General features: G+C 35.3%; 1 protein-coding gene and 2 non-coding genes across 3 annotated transcripts in view; all 3 read right to left on the bottom strand.

Annotated features, from left to right (window-relative positions):
• Wdr43 (WD repeat domain 43) overlaps positions 1–19,138 on the bottom strand; it is a 42,685-nt gene that overhangs the window by 9,534 nt on the left and 14,013 nt on the right. Inside the window, exons 5-13 of the mRNA XM_046441555.2 lie at positions 18,669–18,808; positions 15,716–15,818; positions 13,845–13,909; positions 11,983–12,154; positions 10,410–10,496; positions 9,117–9,245; positions 7,144–7,275; positions 2,308–2,394; positions 578–609 (exon numbers count right to left, since the gene is read on the bottom strand). Of these exons, the coding sequence (XP_046297511.1) occupies positions 578–609; positions 2,308–2,394; positions 7,144–7,275; positions 9,117–9,245; positions 10,410–10,496; positions 11,983–12,154; positions 13,845–13,909; positions 15,716–15,818; positions 18,669–18,808 (947 nt within the window). The remainder of the gene's footprint in view (positions 1–577; positions 610–2,307; positions 2,395–7,143; positions 7,276–9,116; positions 9,246–10,409; positions 10,497–11,982; positions 12,155–13,844; positions 13,910–15,715; positions 15,819–18,668; positions 18,809–19,138) is intronic.
• LOC124090880 (small nucleolar RNA SNORD53/SNORD92) lies at positions 8,752–8,828 on the bottom strand. Its single transcript, XR_006851265.1, has one exon. It is a non-coding gene; the product is annotated as a small nucleolar RNA SNORD53/SNORD92 (small nucleolar RNA).
• Positions 9,814–9,891, bottom strand: LOC124090879 (small nucleolar RNA SNORD53/SNORD92). The gene has a single exon (XR_006851264.1). It is a non-coding gene; the product is annotated as a small nucleolar RNA SNORD53/SNORD92 (small nucleolar RNA).

The raw sequence follows: 19,138 nt of genomic DNA, 5'->3' as shown, positions 1-19,138 counted from the left end.
TTGATTCCAGGGCCTCACATACACTAGCAAGTACTCTACCTCTGAGCCACATCCCCAGTCCTAAGACATTTCTTTATGGTCTCTTACACACCTACTAGAGGTTGGGCAAATTCTATAAACTGTCAATTTTACATACAGTGATTAAGACTAACTCATTAAATGAGTCTAACTCATTAAATGACCTAATAAAATCTGAAATATCTACATAGGAGCTTTCTCAAAAAAAAAAAAAAAAAAACTGTAATAAAATCTTAGAAATAAAATCATTTAATCTAAAATGGGGGAAGAGTGACATTTAATCTTTTTTAAAAAAATTTTTGGTTGTATAAATAAATACCTTCATTTTATTTATTTATTTATTTGTGGAGCTGAGGATCGAACCTAGCGCCTCACACATGCTAGGTAAGTACTCTACTGCTGAAACACAACCCCAGCCCCAACATTTAACTTTTGAAGAATTCTACCGTCAGAATATGGGGTTACCTAATACTATTTAACACTTTCAGATATTGCTGTTTTTAACAATAATCTCTAATTTACTTAAAAAAAAGGCAATTTAGTCATCTAAACATCTTACCTATTAGGATGTCCTTGCAACCTCTTTGTAAGCTAAGGAAGAGAAAAACATTATTAGCAACAGCACTTCAGAGGCTACAATCTTCATTAGTTCCCAGTGTACTGAACAACAAGAGCTGAAAATTATTTCATTTAGTAGTCTATCTTCAACCAACTTTGAATTATTCCCACAAGAGTAATTACCTAAAGAAATCTAGAACTGGATTTATATGAATCAATGTCCAGAATAGATAAATACATGGAGACAGTAAATAAACTCGATGATTGACAATAACTGGGGGAAGGGGAAGTAGAGTTACTACTGAGTACAGGATTTTTGGGGGGATGCCAACTGCACGACCTATGAACGTATTAAAATTCACTAAACTGTTCACCTTAAATAGGCGAATTTTATCTCAATTTTTTAAATACACACAAAAAAAATCAGGGTCAGGCAAATTTTGTCTTGGAGTTGATTAATAGTCAAAAAGCATATAATCTTTTCTAATATATGATACTGCATATTTATTTGTGTAGGTACAAAGGATTGAACCCAGGGGCAATGAACCACTGAGACACATTCCTAGCCCTTTTTATATTTTATTTAGAGACAGGTTATTGCTGAGTTGCTTAGGTCCTCACTAAGTTGCTGAGGCTAACTTTGAATTCACAATCCTCCTGTCTCTGCCTCCCAAGCCGCTAGGATCACAGGTGTGCGCCACTGCGCCTGGCCTTATACTGCATTTTTAAATACAGAGGTTTTCACTACCAATAATGGTAAACCTTACTCCCACTATTAATAACAAAACCACTCTCACTCTCACAAAGCACTTCAACATGTTAAGCAAATAGCATAATTACTGATTACAAAGAACAGGCTTTATCTTTAAGTATACTTTTTAATAATTTGTACCCACTCTTTAAGCCTTCAATACAATTATGTATGCTTTTAAAAGAAACCAAGAAAAATATTTTCCTTAAGGTAATAATGGTTACCAAATTATTGGAATTCTGTTGAATGCAATGCACCTAAGGTACCCAAATGGCTACAAACCTGGGATTTGCCTGAGCTGGAGTTATTTAGTCCTTGGTACCACTCAAGGCTTTCTGTTCTCCACCACTCCCTTGCTCCTGCTTCTTTTGTCCAGCTGCTACCTATCCTTTCTTAACACTGTTAAATAAACTTACTTAAGCAAAGACAGGGCAACCGCTTGTCGGAGACAGTGAAAGTTAGTCTTGTATAGGCCTGAGGCTGAACCAGATCATTGTTATGCTCTTTATAATTCCACACGGACAGGCATAAAGATTAACACCCCAACTGCACTAAAGCAAATCAAAACATATCCAAAAATCATTTCAAGTGAGGTTAGAGCTCCTTATAGGAAATAATGGGAAAAACCAAATTTGGGTTTCTATTACAATCACCCCATGCAGTGATCTTCTGTACAAACAGCATTGTATGGTTCACCTTAAAGTTGCAACTGCATTCTAGGTAAAGAGATACATACTCCCTGCTAATGGAATAAAGGTAAAAATGGCCATTGTATTTCCTTTTATTGGCTTATAAATTCAATTTCGCCCTTTTTTTTTTCACCCTTCCAAAGCACTTTCCTCCAATTCATCTGTCACTCCCTCTCTAAATGCCATGCATCCTTAAGTATGAGTAAGGATCACAAATCCACTTCTCTAGACACTGGCATTTCCCTTTAATTCAAAGGATTAGGATCTTAAAATGAAAAAAGAAGCAGTTACCTCTTGCAACAATGGAATAACAGCATGCAAGGGTATCCTTAACACAGTCTTCTTTATCAGGTTTAAATTCCTAGTTTGGAGTACTTTCTGTGGAAAAAAATAAAAGTACCATCAATGTAACTATAATATAAGAAACTAAGGACAATACAGGAAAAATTGTCTACAAAAATGATTTAAAATAAATCTGGGCAATAAACAACCAACTGAATTTGGCAAATCAAGGTTAGAGGCAATGTGTTATTCTCTTGATAAATACCCAGGAGCAGAATGACTGGATCATATGGTAGGTCTATTTTTAATTTTTAATAAACTGCCAAACTAGTCAGGTGCGGTGGTGCACTCCTGTAATCCCAGCGGCTCTGGCTGAAGAGTATAGTGAGTTCAAAGCCAGCCTCAGCAACTATGAAGCTCTAAACAACTTAGTGTGACCAGATCTCTAAATAAAATACAAAATAAGGCTGGGGATGTGGCTCAGTGGTCCAGTGCCCCTGAGTTCAATCCCAGGTACAAAAATAAATAGATAAATAAACAAACTGCCAAACTGTTTTCCAAAGTAGCTGTATAATTTTATATTCCCAACAGCAAAAAGTGTGTGAGCTACTCTACATTCTCCACAATACTAAACTATCTTTTAATTTTCAACATCCTATACCAGATATGTACTGTTATTTATGGTAATGAGTTACATTTCTGTGATTAGTAATATATATACTTTCATGCATACTTATTATTCGCTGGAATAGTTCTGTAAAGTATTCAAATCTTTACCAATTTTCTTATTTTTTCTTGAGTGAAGTCTTATTTTTTAGTTCTTTCAATGATCTGGATACACCTTTGTCTGATACAAGTTTCAAATATTTTTGCCAGCTTACAGGTTCTCTTTTCATGATTCTAACATTTTCTTTTCAAGAGAAGAGGTTTGTAATTTTCAAGAAGTCCAAGTTATTTTTTTCCCTTTTTTTGCGGGGAAGGGAATAGTGGTGATGGAGTAAGGGGTTACCAGGGGTTGAATTCAGGGGCACTAGACCACCGACCCACATTTCCAGCCTTATTCTGTATTTTATTTAGAGACAGGGTGTCACTGAGTTGCTTAGCACCTCACTTTTGCTGAGACTGGCTTTAAATTCGTGATGCTCCTGCCCCAGCCTCACAAACTACTAGGATTATAGGCATGCGCCACTGACCCCAGCGACCAATTTTTTCTTTAACCTTTCATGCTTTTCATGATGTATCTTAGAAAGCTCCTTATTTTCCTCTAGAAGTTTAGTGTTAAGTTTTATATTTAGGCCTATGGTCTACTTTCCATTAATTCTTACGTGATATATGAAACAAAGCTGAGATAGGTTTTTTTCCCCCAATGTGTGTAGTTTATTTGTGGAGTGTTTTTGTCCCTTAATCTATATTTTTCACCAATATTAAACTATATGGATCACACAGCTTTATCATAAAACCAGGTAGGGTAATTCTTCCAACCTTAGTTATATAGCTTTGGTGATTTCACATCCTTTGTGTTTCCTACAAATTTCAGGACCAGTTTTGTCAATTTCTAAAAGATGACTGACAGGGACTTCTGAAATTTTAATTGAGAATGGACTGAATATATAGATTGATTGATTGGGGGAGATTCACCATCATAACAATACTGAATATTCTAACTTATAAAAACATGGGTTAGACCTCCAGTTACTTAAGTCTGAGCCAGGTATAGTGGCACAAAGCTTGTAATCTAACTTGGAAGGCTATGTCAGGACCAGCCTGGCAATTTAGTGAGACCATATCTCAAAATAAAATAAAAAATGGAATGGGGGTATAACCCAGTGGTATAGCACCCCTAAATTCAATACTCAATATGGGAATTAAGCAGGGTTCCATTTTAATTAATTTCTTGCGTCCATTGTGATTTTAATGTTTTAATTTTAATCTGTTTTAGATCTGTTCTAGATTTCACTTAAACCTTTAGAAAATATTTATTTTTATTTATTTACTTATTTATTTTTAGTTGTAGATGAACACAATACCTTTATTTTATTCATTTATTTTTATGTGGTGCTGAGGATCGAACCCAGTGCCTAACATATGCAAGGCCAGCTCTCTGCCACTGAGCCACAATCCCAGCCCCTAGAAAATATTTAAGTAATATTGATTTAATAAACTAGATTTAAATATTTATTTAATTTAAATAAATTAAATTTAAATAAATATCCCTGTCCTTGCTCACTTTCCTTATTCCTATTTTTAATGTCCTCCTATGCATCATGTATCTTTGTAAGGCAGCTTCTGGTAAAGTTATTTTATGTGGGAGAAAACATTGTTTTTACTTGCCTCCCACCCCCCGTTTTGGTATGAGGAATTGAATGCAGAGGCACTTTACCAGTGAACCATATCCCCAGTCATTTTTAACTTTTTAATTTTTTGAGACAGGGCCTCACTAAATTGCTAAGGCTGGTCATGACCTTGCAATCCTGTCTCAACCTCCCTAGTAGCTGGGATTATAGGCATGCATCACCAAGCTCGCACAATGCATAATGCCCAGGTAATATACTATTACCATTACTTTGAACATTTTGGAGGGAATGGGGGCCTACTGGGGATTGAACCCAGGGGCTGTTACTGAGCTATACCCACAACCCTTCTTATTTATTTTTTTAAATTTTGAGACATGGTCTCCCTAATTTGCTTAAGATCTAGCTAAATTGCTTAGGGTCTGGCTAAATTGCTGAGATTGGCCATGAATTTACAATCCTCCTATCTCAGCCTCTCCAATTGCTGGGATTACAGGCATACGCCACCACACCTGGCTTACTTCTCACTTCTAAAACGAGGTTATTTTAAGAGCGCTTCACTGTAACTTTTACCATCTTTTCAAGCACATAATTTATTCAACTAATTTCCAATTGCTTCTACCTAGTAATACAAAAACCTTTATAATTTGAAAACAGCATTTGTCTTTCAAACAACCCTATGACATCTGATAAAAAGTTACATATTAACACCTTTGAGAAGTGCTTGCTAAAAGAGATTTGATAGTAAATGTCTTTAAGTTTCTAGATCTAACTGCCAGTATTCAGGAAACAAGATGGACAAAGGAACATACTAAAGGATACCACAGAGGCAGAGTAGGCAAAATCCAGAACATGAGGACTGGGGCTGTAGCTCAGTGGTAGAGAGTTTGCCTAGCTTGTAAGAGCCACTGGGTTCGATAGATAAATAGATAAATAAATTAAAATTAAAGGCATGCTGTCCATCTACAACTATAAAAAAAAGTTTTTTAATATGGGTAGAAAAGTGAGTATTTAAAAAAAAATCTAGAACATGGGACTCCCTATTAGACAAATTGTCTAGAGTCTCCAAAAAGTAAATTACAAAACACAGAACAGACATAACAACAAAGTACAGGATATAATTTGTTGAGATCCTGTTTAAAGAAAGCAAAATTTAAACACTAATGACATTTGATAATTTTAAAGAATTACTGTTTACTTTTTTAGACATGATAATGGACTGTGGTTATTTTTTTAAGCAATGGACTATAGCTGCTTTTAATTTGAATAGGTAAGTATCTATGAATGAAATGGCATTTGATCACTTCTGAGATCTGTTTCACTATAACCTGGGGAGGTAGAGAGGTAAATGAACCGTAACAGAATGGCAAGTGTTGATAATTTCTGAAACTGAATGATGGTGATTCACTTTACTCAAAAATGTTTGAGGGCTGGGGAAATAGCTCATTTGGTAGAGTGCTTGCCTTGCATGCACAAGGCCCTAGGTTCAATCCCCAATACCAAAAAAAAAAAAACAAAGTTCGAAATGTTTCTTAGTAAAAAAAGAAAAAAACTTTGTACCTGATTCACCCACTGAGGAATGTTTCAAAGCATAGTTACATAGGTAATGATGACAGGCAAGCTATATTACGTTTCAAAAATACTGTCAATTGTTTTCTACAGCTTCTTTCTTATAAAATCCTCACCTAGGTTGTCGTTGTTTTGCCACAGTAAACTAAAATCCACCTTCTAAAACTTCTTTAAAAGTAATTTGAAGTTTTTAGACTTGCTAATTTCCTCTCTCATTTAGTAAAACCTCCTTTAGACACAAATATATTACCACTTAGAAATAAAATCAAAGACATTATTCACAGGTTACAAATTATACAACTATGACTGAAACTATGATGCTGCTGAATCATTGAGAATGCATGTCACAATTAAATATTCTATATAGAGCACTACCACGTTATGAAATTCAAGAGGATTAAATTGAGTAACTTCATACAAGCAGTCACCAACTTCCACAGAAGTCATAAATGCCTCCAAATGCCTCCTTTCATATAATTTTTAGTACTTTTGCCTTCATATATTTTACAACATATCCCCCAACCCTCTTGAATTTCCCCCCAAACCTCCTACCCATTGTCAAGGTTCCACCTCACCGCCCCCTCTCACGGCCAGGGGGAAATAAGTTTCTGGAATCCAGAGTAAAAACTCAGGAACGCATTTTCCTACAGAAAAAAATATAAATTGTGATCTAGAATGCTGAGTATTATAATTCAGCTACACTATTTTTATAAAGGCTTTTGTAAACTAAAGCCTAAAAACTAACAATTCAGAACAATATTTCTATGAGAAAATGCATTCCAGGTTTAAAGGAATTCAACACAAAACCACTGTAGGTTAGTGACTGTCTGTATAATGTCACCATATTATATACATTTGACTAAACTCACAAAATATTAATTACAAACTGCTATACAACATGATTATTCACTGTCATGTGCTGTATCAATCACTTTCTAGGAAAAACTAAAAATTTAATTCATTGAAACACTGCTAAAATACTTACATTTAGCATTTCGAAATCATTACTTTCTAAACCCTGTGTGAGAAGAACTGGAAAGCTATTCGTCTGCAAAAGGTCATCTTTTTCTTCTTTTGTATCTATATCCATTGCTCCCAGACGTTCTTCAATGCTAACCTACAGAACAGAAACAACCTATTAAGATCAATCAGAGAAGACCTAATATAGGGCTGGGACTGTAGCTTGCCTGGCATGTGTGAGGCACTGCGTTTGATCCTCAGCATCACATAAAAATAAATAAATTAAACAAAGGTATTATGTACATCTACAACTTTTAAAAAAATTTAAATAATTTAATAAAAAGACCTAATATAGTTGAGAGACAAAAACACACTCAACTGATTTACTGTTTTTCTTTTCCTTCTCTCATATTAACATTAATAAGAATTCTTTAATGTTTAACGGATCTATTATTATTTTTCATTTTTAACTTGTAAAATAATAATAAAATCAATTTTGACGGTTTTTTAAATAGATATTTTTTTAGTTGTAGTTGACACAATACCTTTGTTTTATTTATTTATTTTTATGTGGTGATGAGGATCGAACCCAGGGCTTCGCACGTGCAAGGTGAGCGCTCTACTGCTGAGCCACAACCCCATCCCCTTGAGTTAATATATCTCTGTAAAAAAAAAAAAGGAATCATTTCAACCCCAAAAAAAACAAACATGCTCATTTTTATTCAAATGGAATCTCACTACCACAAGGACTACATGGAAGACAAGTGAAACATCTCCAATTCAAGTTTCATAAGCTAACAAAAAATATGAATGCCAAAGAAGCATGATTTGAAAATGTTAATTCACAGAATCCCACTATGGAAGATTCAACAGAGTTAAGGAACTGACATCTGATTACTAAAGCAAAAGAAACAACCCATTACCCCCAATCTAACTATCTCTTGCCAAAAACTTCAGATCTGTAAAAGGAAAAAAAAAAATTATCAAAAGAGAGTGCTTATGCACTCTAAACAATTCATAAAATGTCTTCCTTTTTTTTTAGTGATTCCAAATGTTTTATTAGCTAGATGCTTTCATTAGCTATATGCTTTACTACAGACAAGTGTTCTTGATAATATTTCTTAATTTAAACATATATGACTATGATACAAAGACCCAATTGAAAGAACTGATCCCTGACTGAAACCATAATTTGCCAGCTCCTTGGTAGCAAAGTGAAGATATAAATCTGTTCTATGACTAACAAAGCAAACAGATGTGCTCTGGAAAGCTTCCTACTTGATTTATCCTAACATATGGAAAACATTAAAAAGGAAGGATATTAAAGAAATGAATCTAGGCCAGGCTAAAGAAAGCTCATACTTTTATTTAAGGCCAGATATCACACTACTAAGGAATAATATTTATGAACAGCTAGGTTACCTCCAACGCCTCCAGCTAAAGAATTGATAAAATTCTAGATTACTTAGACAAAAGTGAAGAATGTGAATGAAAGATGAAGAGGAGAACTCTGCAGAGATTAAATACAATAACTACAGAAGGGTTTTGAGAGTGAAAAAAATAATGTTTATAAACATTTTAAGCAATTATAATGACCATTTTTAAAGACCAACTGGCACAAAACCAGCCAGGATTGCTCAGACAGCCAAGAGAAAAGAGGCATCACTGGGACTCAGCAATATGCGAAACCAATGAAAATCATCACAGCAAGTCCTGGCTTATTCAATTTTATATTATCCTGTTAATTATTAACAAATGGCCAAAATTTGACCAAAAAAAATTCCACTTTCTCTTAACAGTGACCAAGTCAAGTCTTATAAAGGTGACAATCTAGAATTTGGGGACCTAAGCTGCCTGGGAGGAACACAGAACAACAGCAACAAACTTAGGACATTTCTTATAAAGATTCAGCTTTAGCATTATTCAATATACTTATTACACTCTCACAAGCAATCTTAAATCTCAAACTCAAGTATCTGGTCAAAGGGGTTGCAGTACCTCGTTTCCTCCTAATTTCCTCTTGGTCTCTACTTCCTTGGCTGGTGGAGGAGGCCTGATAGCAGCATGATGCCCAGGAATCCCAGGCACCAGAACTTTTGCTTCAGAATTCATCACTGGTGTTCTCACCTGTTAAACACAGTTTTGGGAATGTATAAAAGGAAATTATGCCTTACTCCTTATGGTTCCTCAATGAGAAAACAAAACTCTTCAAAAGGCTTTTCTATTGAAAAACTCAACGTAATCTAATTGCCATGATAGGAATACAAGGTAAATTTTAACTGAATGTGGGCAAATTAAGTTTCAACATAATAACCTGAGAATACATGGCTTTAAAACTTCTAAGACTTTGTTAAAAGTGAAAAACAGCGGGCATGGTGGAGCAAGCCTATAATCTCAATGAATCAGGAGGCTGAGAAAGGAGGATCAGAAGATCAAGGCCAGCCTCAGCAAATCAGTGAGGCTCTCAGCAACTAAGTGAGAACCTATCTCTAAATAAAATATAAAAAGGACTGGGGATGTAACTGAATGATAAAGTGCCCTGAGTTAATCCCCAGTCATCCCAGTCAAAATGAAGGAATAAAAAATAAGAAGCAAAACCTACAGATTACCCAAGGACGGACACACTGATTTAAAAATGTTAAAGAGCAAAGTTATACATTTTATGACCACCTCCAAAAATCAATCTTTGCCAGAAATGCTCAGACAGCCAAGAGAAAAGTGTCATCTCTGAAACTCAGCCCGAAGCGAAACCATGTGGTTGTCATCATAGCATGTCTGGGCTTTCCCATTCCCCTTAAACTGTTAAATACATGACATTTATATGTAGACACCAAGTTAACCAAGTTAGTTATATTCAAAGCACAGCACCACAATGATGCTCTTTATGTGTGGGAATAAATTTTAGCCTCATTGTGGTTTTACTGCACCCTAAAACACAATATTCTTCTCAACAAAGATTTTTTTTTAAAGTACTGAGACTGAGAACCATTCATTAACAAAGTTAATATTCACTGCTACGTATTCCCTGTCCTGATGATCATATACCTGGGCAAGAAAGAACTAAACCCAAGGTTTTTAATTCTAGCCAGCCAACCATTCTCTCAGTCAACAAATCAAGAGCACCTAAATGAAGTTTTATAATCTTGGTATCTAAAACTGTAATCCCACAAAATTTTTAAGGCAAGATCACAAAGTACAGAATTAAAAAGATAAATGAAGTTTAATACTACAGAACAATCCCCCCCAAATGTCATTTTTACTTAATTTACTTGGAATGTGGAATGTACTTACCTTTGTTATGGCTGTTTCTACTTTTGGGGCCCAGCAATTTGAAATATCTCTTACTAAACACATATGAGTTTCTTTGGAGTTTAAAGCCTAAGAATATTTTTTAAAAGAAGGGAGATGGAGGGAAGAGAAAAGAATGTCAAACAAAGCAATTGGGAATAAGAACAAAATGACAAACAATGATTAATTGCGCATTTTCTAAAAATAAAAAAATTAGTGTAGAAGGCTTCCTCACTAAAATGTTGGCCACAATCACCACTCTTACAGCAACTGGGGAAATGGGTAAACTCCTAAGACACTGTAGAATTTTTTACATTCATAATTTAAAAGAGCAAATGTACTTTTTTCTTCTTCATTCTTTTTGGCAGTACCTGGGATCTAACTCAGGGGTGCTCCACCACTGAATTACATCCCCAGCACTTTTTTTTTTTTTTAAGTTTTTGAGGCAATGTCTCATTAGGTTGCCCAGGTAGGTCTCAAACTTTCAATTCTCCTGCCTCAGTCTCCTGAGTTGCTGGGATTACAAGCATGTGCCACCACACCCAGAAGACTTTTATTTTTAAATCTATGCATTAGTTTGTTTTTTTTTTTTTTTAAGTATCCACTGGGCTGGAGACGTGACTCCATGGTAGAAGCATGAAGACCTGGATTTAATGTCTAGCACCAAAGGAAAAAAATAATTGTGAAAAAAAGGTATTCTATTTTTTTCTGGGGAATACTAGGGATTGAACTCAGGGACATTCGACCACTGAGCTACATCCCTAGCCCTTTTTTTCTATATTTTTTTTTAGAGACAGGGTCTCACTGAGTTGCTTAGCACCTCACTTTTGCTGAGGCTGGCTTTGAACTCTTGATCCTCCTGCCTCAGTCTCCCAAGCCGCCGGAATTACAGGTGAGCACCACCATACCCAGCGAAAAAGATACTTTTTAACTCAACAAATGGTGGCCATGCATTATTCCACTCATAGTTTCCCTGAGGGCCTTATTAAGTACTAAAAATGCGAGCTCAAGTAATCACCTATATGGACATGCCAATAATTCACAAGTGTTCGAAGAAACTTCTATAGTAAAAAATGTTAAGTCATTGCACTGTCCACCAAAATCCCACTTAGAAAATACAATGGGTGCTATCACAAAGGGCTCTTATGAAGATTTCCATATTATGTAACTAGACAAAATTCAACACAAGTCATACCTGTGATAACCAAAACAACAACAGTAGGAACATGAGGCTCCTGGGCACTAAGAAGAGGCTAATCCCAATTGAGATGTATAAATGTAAAATAAAATGCACACCAGAAGACAAAATGCCAAGAGAGAAGTGTAAAATAACATTAAATATTTCAAAACAATACTTTATATCAAGTAAGTGTGAAAATGTTATTTTAGGTATACTGGGCTGAATAGAACACAAAGTTCTTACAAATTAAAATAAACCACCCTGTGGAAGGTCCTATTTCTCCTTAAGTATTCCAATGAGTAGCCAATGTGTTCTTTAAAAAAAAAAAAAAAAATTCCTCTTTCCCAAGGATGGGTTGATGCCATATTGTGTTTCTCCAGAGTAGCATCTACGTACCACTCGCTCAATAGTAGGCTGAAACCAATTGCCATATACAAGCAACAATGACATTTTGTCTGGGCAAAAGCCAGCTGCTAGAATAGGGATGGGTTTTGGTGTTGATTTCTTGCCTTTCCCAGGTGTTGTTATCTGAATTGTACAGTTTGAAGTCAAAGGCTTTTTGCAGTGTCTAGGAATAGGGAAAAAAAAATATATTAAGTTTAGAGAATTTCAAACAACACCTCTTACTAATTCTCTGAAGCTGGCACCTAGTCACGTAAAGTAACCCTACTCTAACCTCCACACTACCATCATTACCTGAAGCACAAGTATGCCTTTCAAGATTTCACCTGCCCCCACCAACACCTCCATGCTAAAACTGGCCTTGAAACACACCTGCCCCTCTGCCCCACTCTGTCAGGACCCAGGAAAGCCCCAAACGGAGGCCCCAGGCAGGCACAATGCCACATGCCTGTAATCCCAACCACTGGGAGGCCGAGGCAAGAGAATTCCAAGTTCAAGACTAGCCTCAGCAACTTAGTGAGATTTTTTAGACATGGGGATATAACTCAATGGTTAAGTTTCCCTGAGTACAATCCCCAGTACCAAAAGAAAAGGACTCTCTAAACTCCCAAATGGTCTCTCACCTGCTCCAACCTGCCCCTCACTTCAGCCCTTACACACATTCTCTCTTCCAGCCAGTCCCATCTCCAACAGTTCCCAACCCCCAGAAGCCTCACCATGACCTCTGCAATATAGCTCCAGAAACAAAATTATGTCTTCCATATGTAAGGACATTTTTAACCTTATCTTCCCTGGCTTATCCTTGCCACCCTCTCAAGCTGTAGCTGTTTTGTCTCCCACACCCTTGTGCCAGAGACCTTAGTAAGATCTGATTTACGTGTGCTCCTTGTTCTCCACTGACACTTCAAGACTACAGTCTCTCCCTCTTTCACCTGAAAACTTTCAAATGTTGTCAGCATCACCCTTCCTGTTGCCACCTCTGGGTTACTCCCCTATATTTCTGGAAGATTTCAATGGTTTACTTCCTTCTTCCCAACACTGCTCCCTAATGAATTCCTTTCTTGGCAGTTGCCATATTTCATGTTCAGGCTGAAGAGACTTCCAATACTCTGGTATCTCAGTTCCTACCTCCAATGATTGTACCCTTCATTGTATTTCAGTCACACATTCCTCACACCTTAGATATATTATCACTTATTCCTTAAGTGCACCCTCCTCTATCATTTAAACTTAAAGCTATCTTTCCAACTTACTCCTTCAAGTATAATAACTTCACAACTATACCTAGAAACCAAGAATTTGCATCTCTGCTTTGGCCTTTACCTCTCTTTAGGCTATTTCAAGCATGTCACACAGAATGACTGCCTCAAAATTTAGATCAAATCCCATCAATGCTCCACTTACAGCCCTTCAACAGCTTACCAGTACCCAAGAAGAAATATCCAAGTCCTCACTGGGCTCACTATCTCTGGGTCCCAGTTCCTTTAGGTCTCAATTATACATTCCATGTACACACCACTATGTAAATAAGTCTCAAGGGCTACACACTACGTTTATGGATACCCCTAGGAGAACTCAATGGAGGAAGATTCGAGTTTCTTGAATGTTTGAAAGTGAGTACATACTACTTTTATAATGGTCTATAGTTAAATCCCTATACTTGTATTTTAAAAGTCACTCTCCTAACCACACACAAAAAAATTAAAATGGTCCATAACTCCAAAAACTTGGGTTCTTACTGTATTAATATAAATAAATAAACTAAATGAACTGTAATATAATGAAAGAATAATGAGGAGGAAATACGAAAAATAAACAGGGAAACAAATTTCTGACCAGGAAAACTTCTTACTTACCCATTTAATATGTGTTCAAAAAGATGAACCTGACCATCTCTGCAAACAACAGCTAACTTCACAGGCTAAAAGAAAAATGTAGCCGATTAACTCAGTGAATAATATGCATCAGTCCCCAATCCATAAAAACTCAATTTTCTTCCCATCCTTTTAAATAATCAGAGGAAAAGAACAGCGAGGATCAACTTAAAAATGATCACCTCTGGCAAAGGAACAATCTGTGTTACTGTCAGAATACACAAGTAAAATATTGGGCAGTATCAGAATTGAGGTTTTGTTTTGGAATTTTACTTTAAATTACTATAACTACAATTTTATTAAAGTCAGAATTAGCTGATACTTGTCAGAATTAGCTTCTTATGCCATCACCTTTTTTAAAAAGCCCTGTTTTATTATTGACAATTTTAAGTATAGTGCCAGTATTATTATTAGATAAAAAAAATTAAATCTAAATGTAGCAAAATAATTCGGTCACAAAATAAGAAAGCAAAAATCCAGTCCATTTTCTAAAGTTATTGAGCATGATTTCTCTTATTATAGAAGTTACTGGAATTTAGATTCAAAGTACCTGCCACTAAAAAACCATACACACACGTTTTAAACTTTTTGGCAAGTGATTTTGTTTAATAACATGGGAATAAATACCAAAGTGTTTCTCATTATATTACTTTCCTATGATCAAAACTTCTATAATAAACATGAGATAGTGCACCAATCACACCAAATGTTCTCAAACCTATGACTTTATAAAGTATATAATGGTTACATGTTGGATTCCTAGGATAGTTTTCTAAAAATAATAACTGTGTTATCTCCTCGCTATCTGAACTGGATCCTAAAAGACAGAATTCCTTATAGGCAATCACTGATCTAATCAACATCCCCACACTTCCATTATAAAGCCAAGCTTGTAATCCCAACACAGAAACATGCACCCATGTCCAGACATTTCAGGGACTGAGGCAAGAAGATTCAGCATTAGAGGCCAGCCTGGGCAAGCCCCCCCACCCCCTCAAAGGAAAAGGAAACAAACAAAAAAAAAAAACACACAAAGAAAAACCCTGAGTTTGCTAACAGCAGAATCGATATCTAAACCAGTCTCTTAAAATTTTTAAACCAATGCTCATTCCACTACAGTACTTTTCAAAAATATTAAAACAAGATGAAAAATTTCTAAATCATCTCTAAATCCCTAAGGGTTTGCAACATACAAATTTCAAAACCTCTGTTATGAAATATCCTAAAACTGTCTTAAAAAAAAAAAAAAAAAGATTCAAATATTCTGCCCAAATCAAAATCTTACCCAGCTTTAGTCAAACAGACACATGAACATGAAGAACTTCAGTAAAGCCATATTTATTTAATGCTGAAAATTCTAAAATATAAAAAAGCATCAAACAGAATAATGTGGTTTTCCCACCCTCTGTTACTGGGGATTGAATCAAGGGAAGCTCTACCAGTGAGCTACCACCAACCCATTTTATTTTTTGAGACAGTGTCACTCAATTGCCCAGGCTGGTCTCAAACTCTACTTCCAAGTTACTGGGATTACAGGCATGTGCCCCTTTGCCCATGGGATGTCATTCTTGGAACAAAACACATCTTAGTTAGGACCTATAAGGTTTTATAACCAAAAAAAAAATGCATTTGATACAACAATTTTGTTAATTTACATGATGACTTAAATATATACTACCTTTGTACACAAACCTTCCCCTTCCCTTCCTCTTATAAGAACTTATCGCAGTGATGTAATGTTGCTTCCACAGTCTAAGATTTTGGTTACATTTTGTTATTACTCCCTCACATCCATACTTTAAGACTAAAGTTTATAAAATCCAAAAACAATTCTCAAAAATCAACCCACTTACCTCCTCTTTATTTTCTGACAAAGTCAAGTCAATATAGACAGGTTCATCAGTGACCGTAAAAGACATCACTGCACTCTTTTCTTTGTTTTCTGACCGGACCTGCCTAGAAAACAAAAGCAACCATTAGATAAGAAGACAGATTTACCCAAGAGGGAAATCACAGTATTTGAGTCCCTATAGTTTTTGTTGATCTTTTGAAAGCTGAGTAAGATTATTAAAGGTCAAAATAAGGGGAACATCCATGCCACAACCTTATTAGCATATTGGTTTGGAAATACAAAGTATTAATACATTTCTGGCAAATTAAAACAATGAATAACATTCTCTATCCTGTTCTATTGATCTCTTTGTCTATTTTGATGTCATCACAATGTTTTGATTAACAGCTTGATAAAAGCTTGAAGTCTTGAAGTCAGACCATGTTAGTCCAACTTTTTTTTTTGTTTTTCAAAGTCACTTTGACCATTCTTATGTCTTTTTCATCTCTATTTGAGCTTGAGAATCAGCTTGACAATTTCTCTGAAAAAGGCTGATGGGATTTTGGTTTGCATGGAGTCTATAGTCAATTTAGAAATAATTCACTTTATAACATCAAGAAAAAGTGTCCAGAAACAGACATACTATGTCTATACCCCCTTCCACACACTCACCATCCTCATTCTTCATGGACTATGTATTTGTGAATTCACATACTTGCTAAAACTTACTTGTAACCCCAAAATTATTGTCTGTGAGCATTCATGCGTATTCAGTCATGTGTGGGAAAATGAAAGCTGCAAGCTGTCCAATGCCCAGCATTTCCAGAAATCGGAACAAGGCTTCATCTGCCTTATTTCAGCTCTTATATAAGAAGTCTACTTAGTGCCATCATTTCTGAATTTTCATTATATTTGTTTATTAGTAATTTCACTGTTTAAAGTTACCCAAGGGCTGGGGTTGTGGCTCAGTGGTAGAGCACTTGCCTAGCATGTATGAGACACTGGGTTCAATTCTCAGCACCACATATAAATAAATAAAATAAAGATCCATTGACAACTAAAATAATATTTTTTAAAAAAAATAGCTACCTAAAAGCATAGTACTAAAGTGTTGTATATGTTCCTAAGTGCAATAAGGTTCTAATGTGCCTTATAGAGAAAATATATGTCAAATAAGACTGAGTTACAGTGGTAGGAGTCTAATGTTAATCAAAATACATACTAAATAAGGTATCTTTAAACAAAACACACATAAAATAAGGTTATGCATTACGTAGATGACAAAAAATGCTCTGACCAGAGGCTACTGATAACCTAAATATTTTTCTCCATCAAAGGAGTTATGGTTAAGGATCCAGTACATCAAAGTTCATACGGACTTAACAGAACAACTATGAATACTGAGAATCAACTGTACACTTGTATGAGTGTGTGTATACATAGGCAAAACCAACTCAGTGGAGACAACCTCTTCAAAAAATAGTACTGCAATCACTGAATACCCATAATGGAAAAATATGATCATTAGGCATTTATGGTAGGAACTGCAATTTACTACCACAATGAAACATCACTACCCATCTATTAGAATGGCTTAAATTAATTGCCATACCAAGTGTTGGTGAGAATGTGAAGAAATTAGTACTCTCTTACATAGCTATCAGGAATATAAAATGATACAACCTCTTTGAAAAACAAAATATGACAATCTTAAAAAAATTAGAATGTTCACCTATCATACACTCTAGCCACTGCTCTCCTAGGTACTCACTAAAGAGAAATGAAATCATGCCAGTCCAGATTTGTGCACAAACATGCATAGCAGCTCTATCTGTAATGATCCTAATCTGTCAACAAACCTGGAAACTTGGGGTAGGGAGGGATTAGCAAAGGACCCAGAAAACTCTTGGGAGCAATGCACATGTTGTCTTGCTTGTGATCAAGGTTTTCAAAATATGTACATGTAGATCAAAGCATCAATCTGTACATTTTAGAAGTATGCAGTTTACTTAAGTTAGACCTTAAACTTTATTTTGTATAAAAATGAGTTAACAAATGTGATTTTACAAACACTATTCAAAAATCAACTTCTTTTCATCAACTTGTAAAAATTCCATCTTAGCCCATCAATAAGAGATAACATCATCTCCTCAAAGTACTGGGATAGCATGTGCATACCATCAAACCCAGCTTGGTGAGCTGCACTTCTAAATGAGCACAGTTTTGTAAACACATAGTAATTTTATATGGTCAAGGACATGCTCAACTAATTATTACTAGAATGAGAAACTATTTCCATTTTTAAAGACTCTTATTACCCATGAAAAGCAGTTGGGAATAAAAGCACCATCAGATGCTGACATAAATTTCAAAAAATTTCTCATTTAAAAACTTTCTGATGGCTATTTAACGTCAAACAAATTTTTATTTTTAAAACTCTCATTTAGAAGAAGATGGATTAAAAGTAACTTCTGAGGGGATGGGGATATAGCTCAGTTGGTAGAGTGCATGCCTCACATGCACAAGGCCCTGGGTTCAAAAAAAAAGTTAACTTCTGAGTGAATTAGTAACTACTACTACAAAAAAAGGGGATTATTGGTAAATCTCAGTAATAAGTCAGGAAAATTTATATCCTCAGCAAACCATTTGTAAATAGATATTATTGCATTAATCCAGTGGCACCATATATTCAACAGAATGAAGTTTTCCTAAAAATATATTTTAAGCTACTTTTAAACTGCCCAGGCACAAAAATACCGAGACCCCTGCATCTCCAAACAGAGAGGTTATATTATATAATGTTCTTAAGTGTTCTCAAAATATGTTTTTTAGGCAGACTAAATTCTTTATTACAAGTCAAGGTAATACCAACATTAAATGCAATAAAGCAAGTTTCATACTCTTTTTTATTAACCACATAAGCTTTGACAGATTTTAAGGCAAAGCTGTGTCCCAAATTCAAAAGAACTACCTACCAGACATTAAGTAACCGGTCATGCACTGCTCCAGATAAGAAATAAAGACCCGTAATTCCATCAAAGGGCTGGCTCTCATTAGGAGGTCTGATAGTAGTGAACATAAGTGATGAAACTGGTGTCGCATGTCCTGTGAAGTGCTAGAAAGTTAAATCTTATTTAGGAGAGGATGGATTCAAAGCACTACAAACATTAAAATTCCCTAGGTATCATCATAAATAAGCTCTAAACGATATTATCTAACAAAACAGCTCTATAGGGAAGTAACAATTCTATTTAATAGTAAGCAAATGATATTATTTATGTTATAATCCCCTCTTCTTAAAAATAAAATAAAAACTCTGAAAACACTGAAAATTAAGATGTTCCTTTTAACTCCCATGATCCTACCACATTAACTTTATTTCTTCCATTTTTTAATTCTATTTTTATTTTTTTTTAACAATGTTGAGGATTAAAACAAAGGGTCT

The sequence above is a fragment of the Marmota monax genome, unplaced genomic scaffold (assembly GCF_021218885.2).
Source record: "Marmota monax isolate L192 unplaced genomic scaffold, Marmota_monax_Labrador192_F-V1.1 WCK01_AAM20220418_F8-fsc00010, whole genome shotgun sequence".
In the NCBI taxonomy this organism is placed as follows: domain Eukaryota; kingdom Metazoa; phylum Chordata; class Mammalia; order Rodentia; family Sciuridae; genus Marmota; species Marmota monax.
Note: the sequence above shows the minus strand (reverse complement) of the source record. Positions and strands in the feature narration are given on the sequence as shown.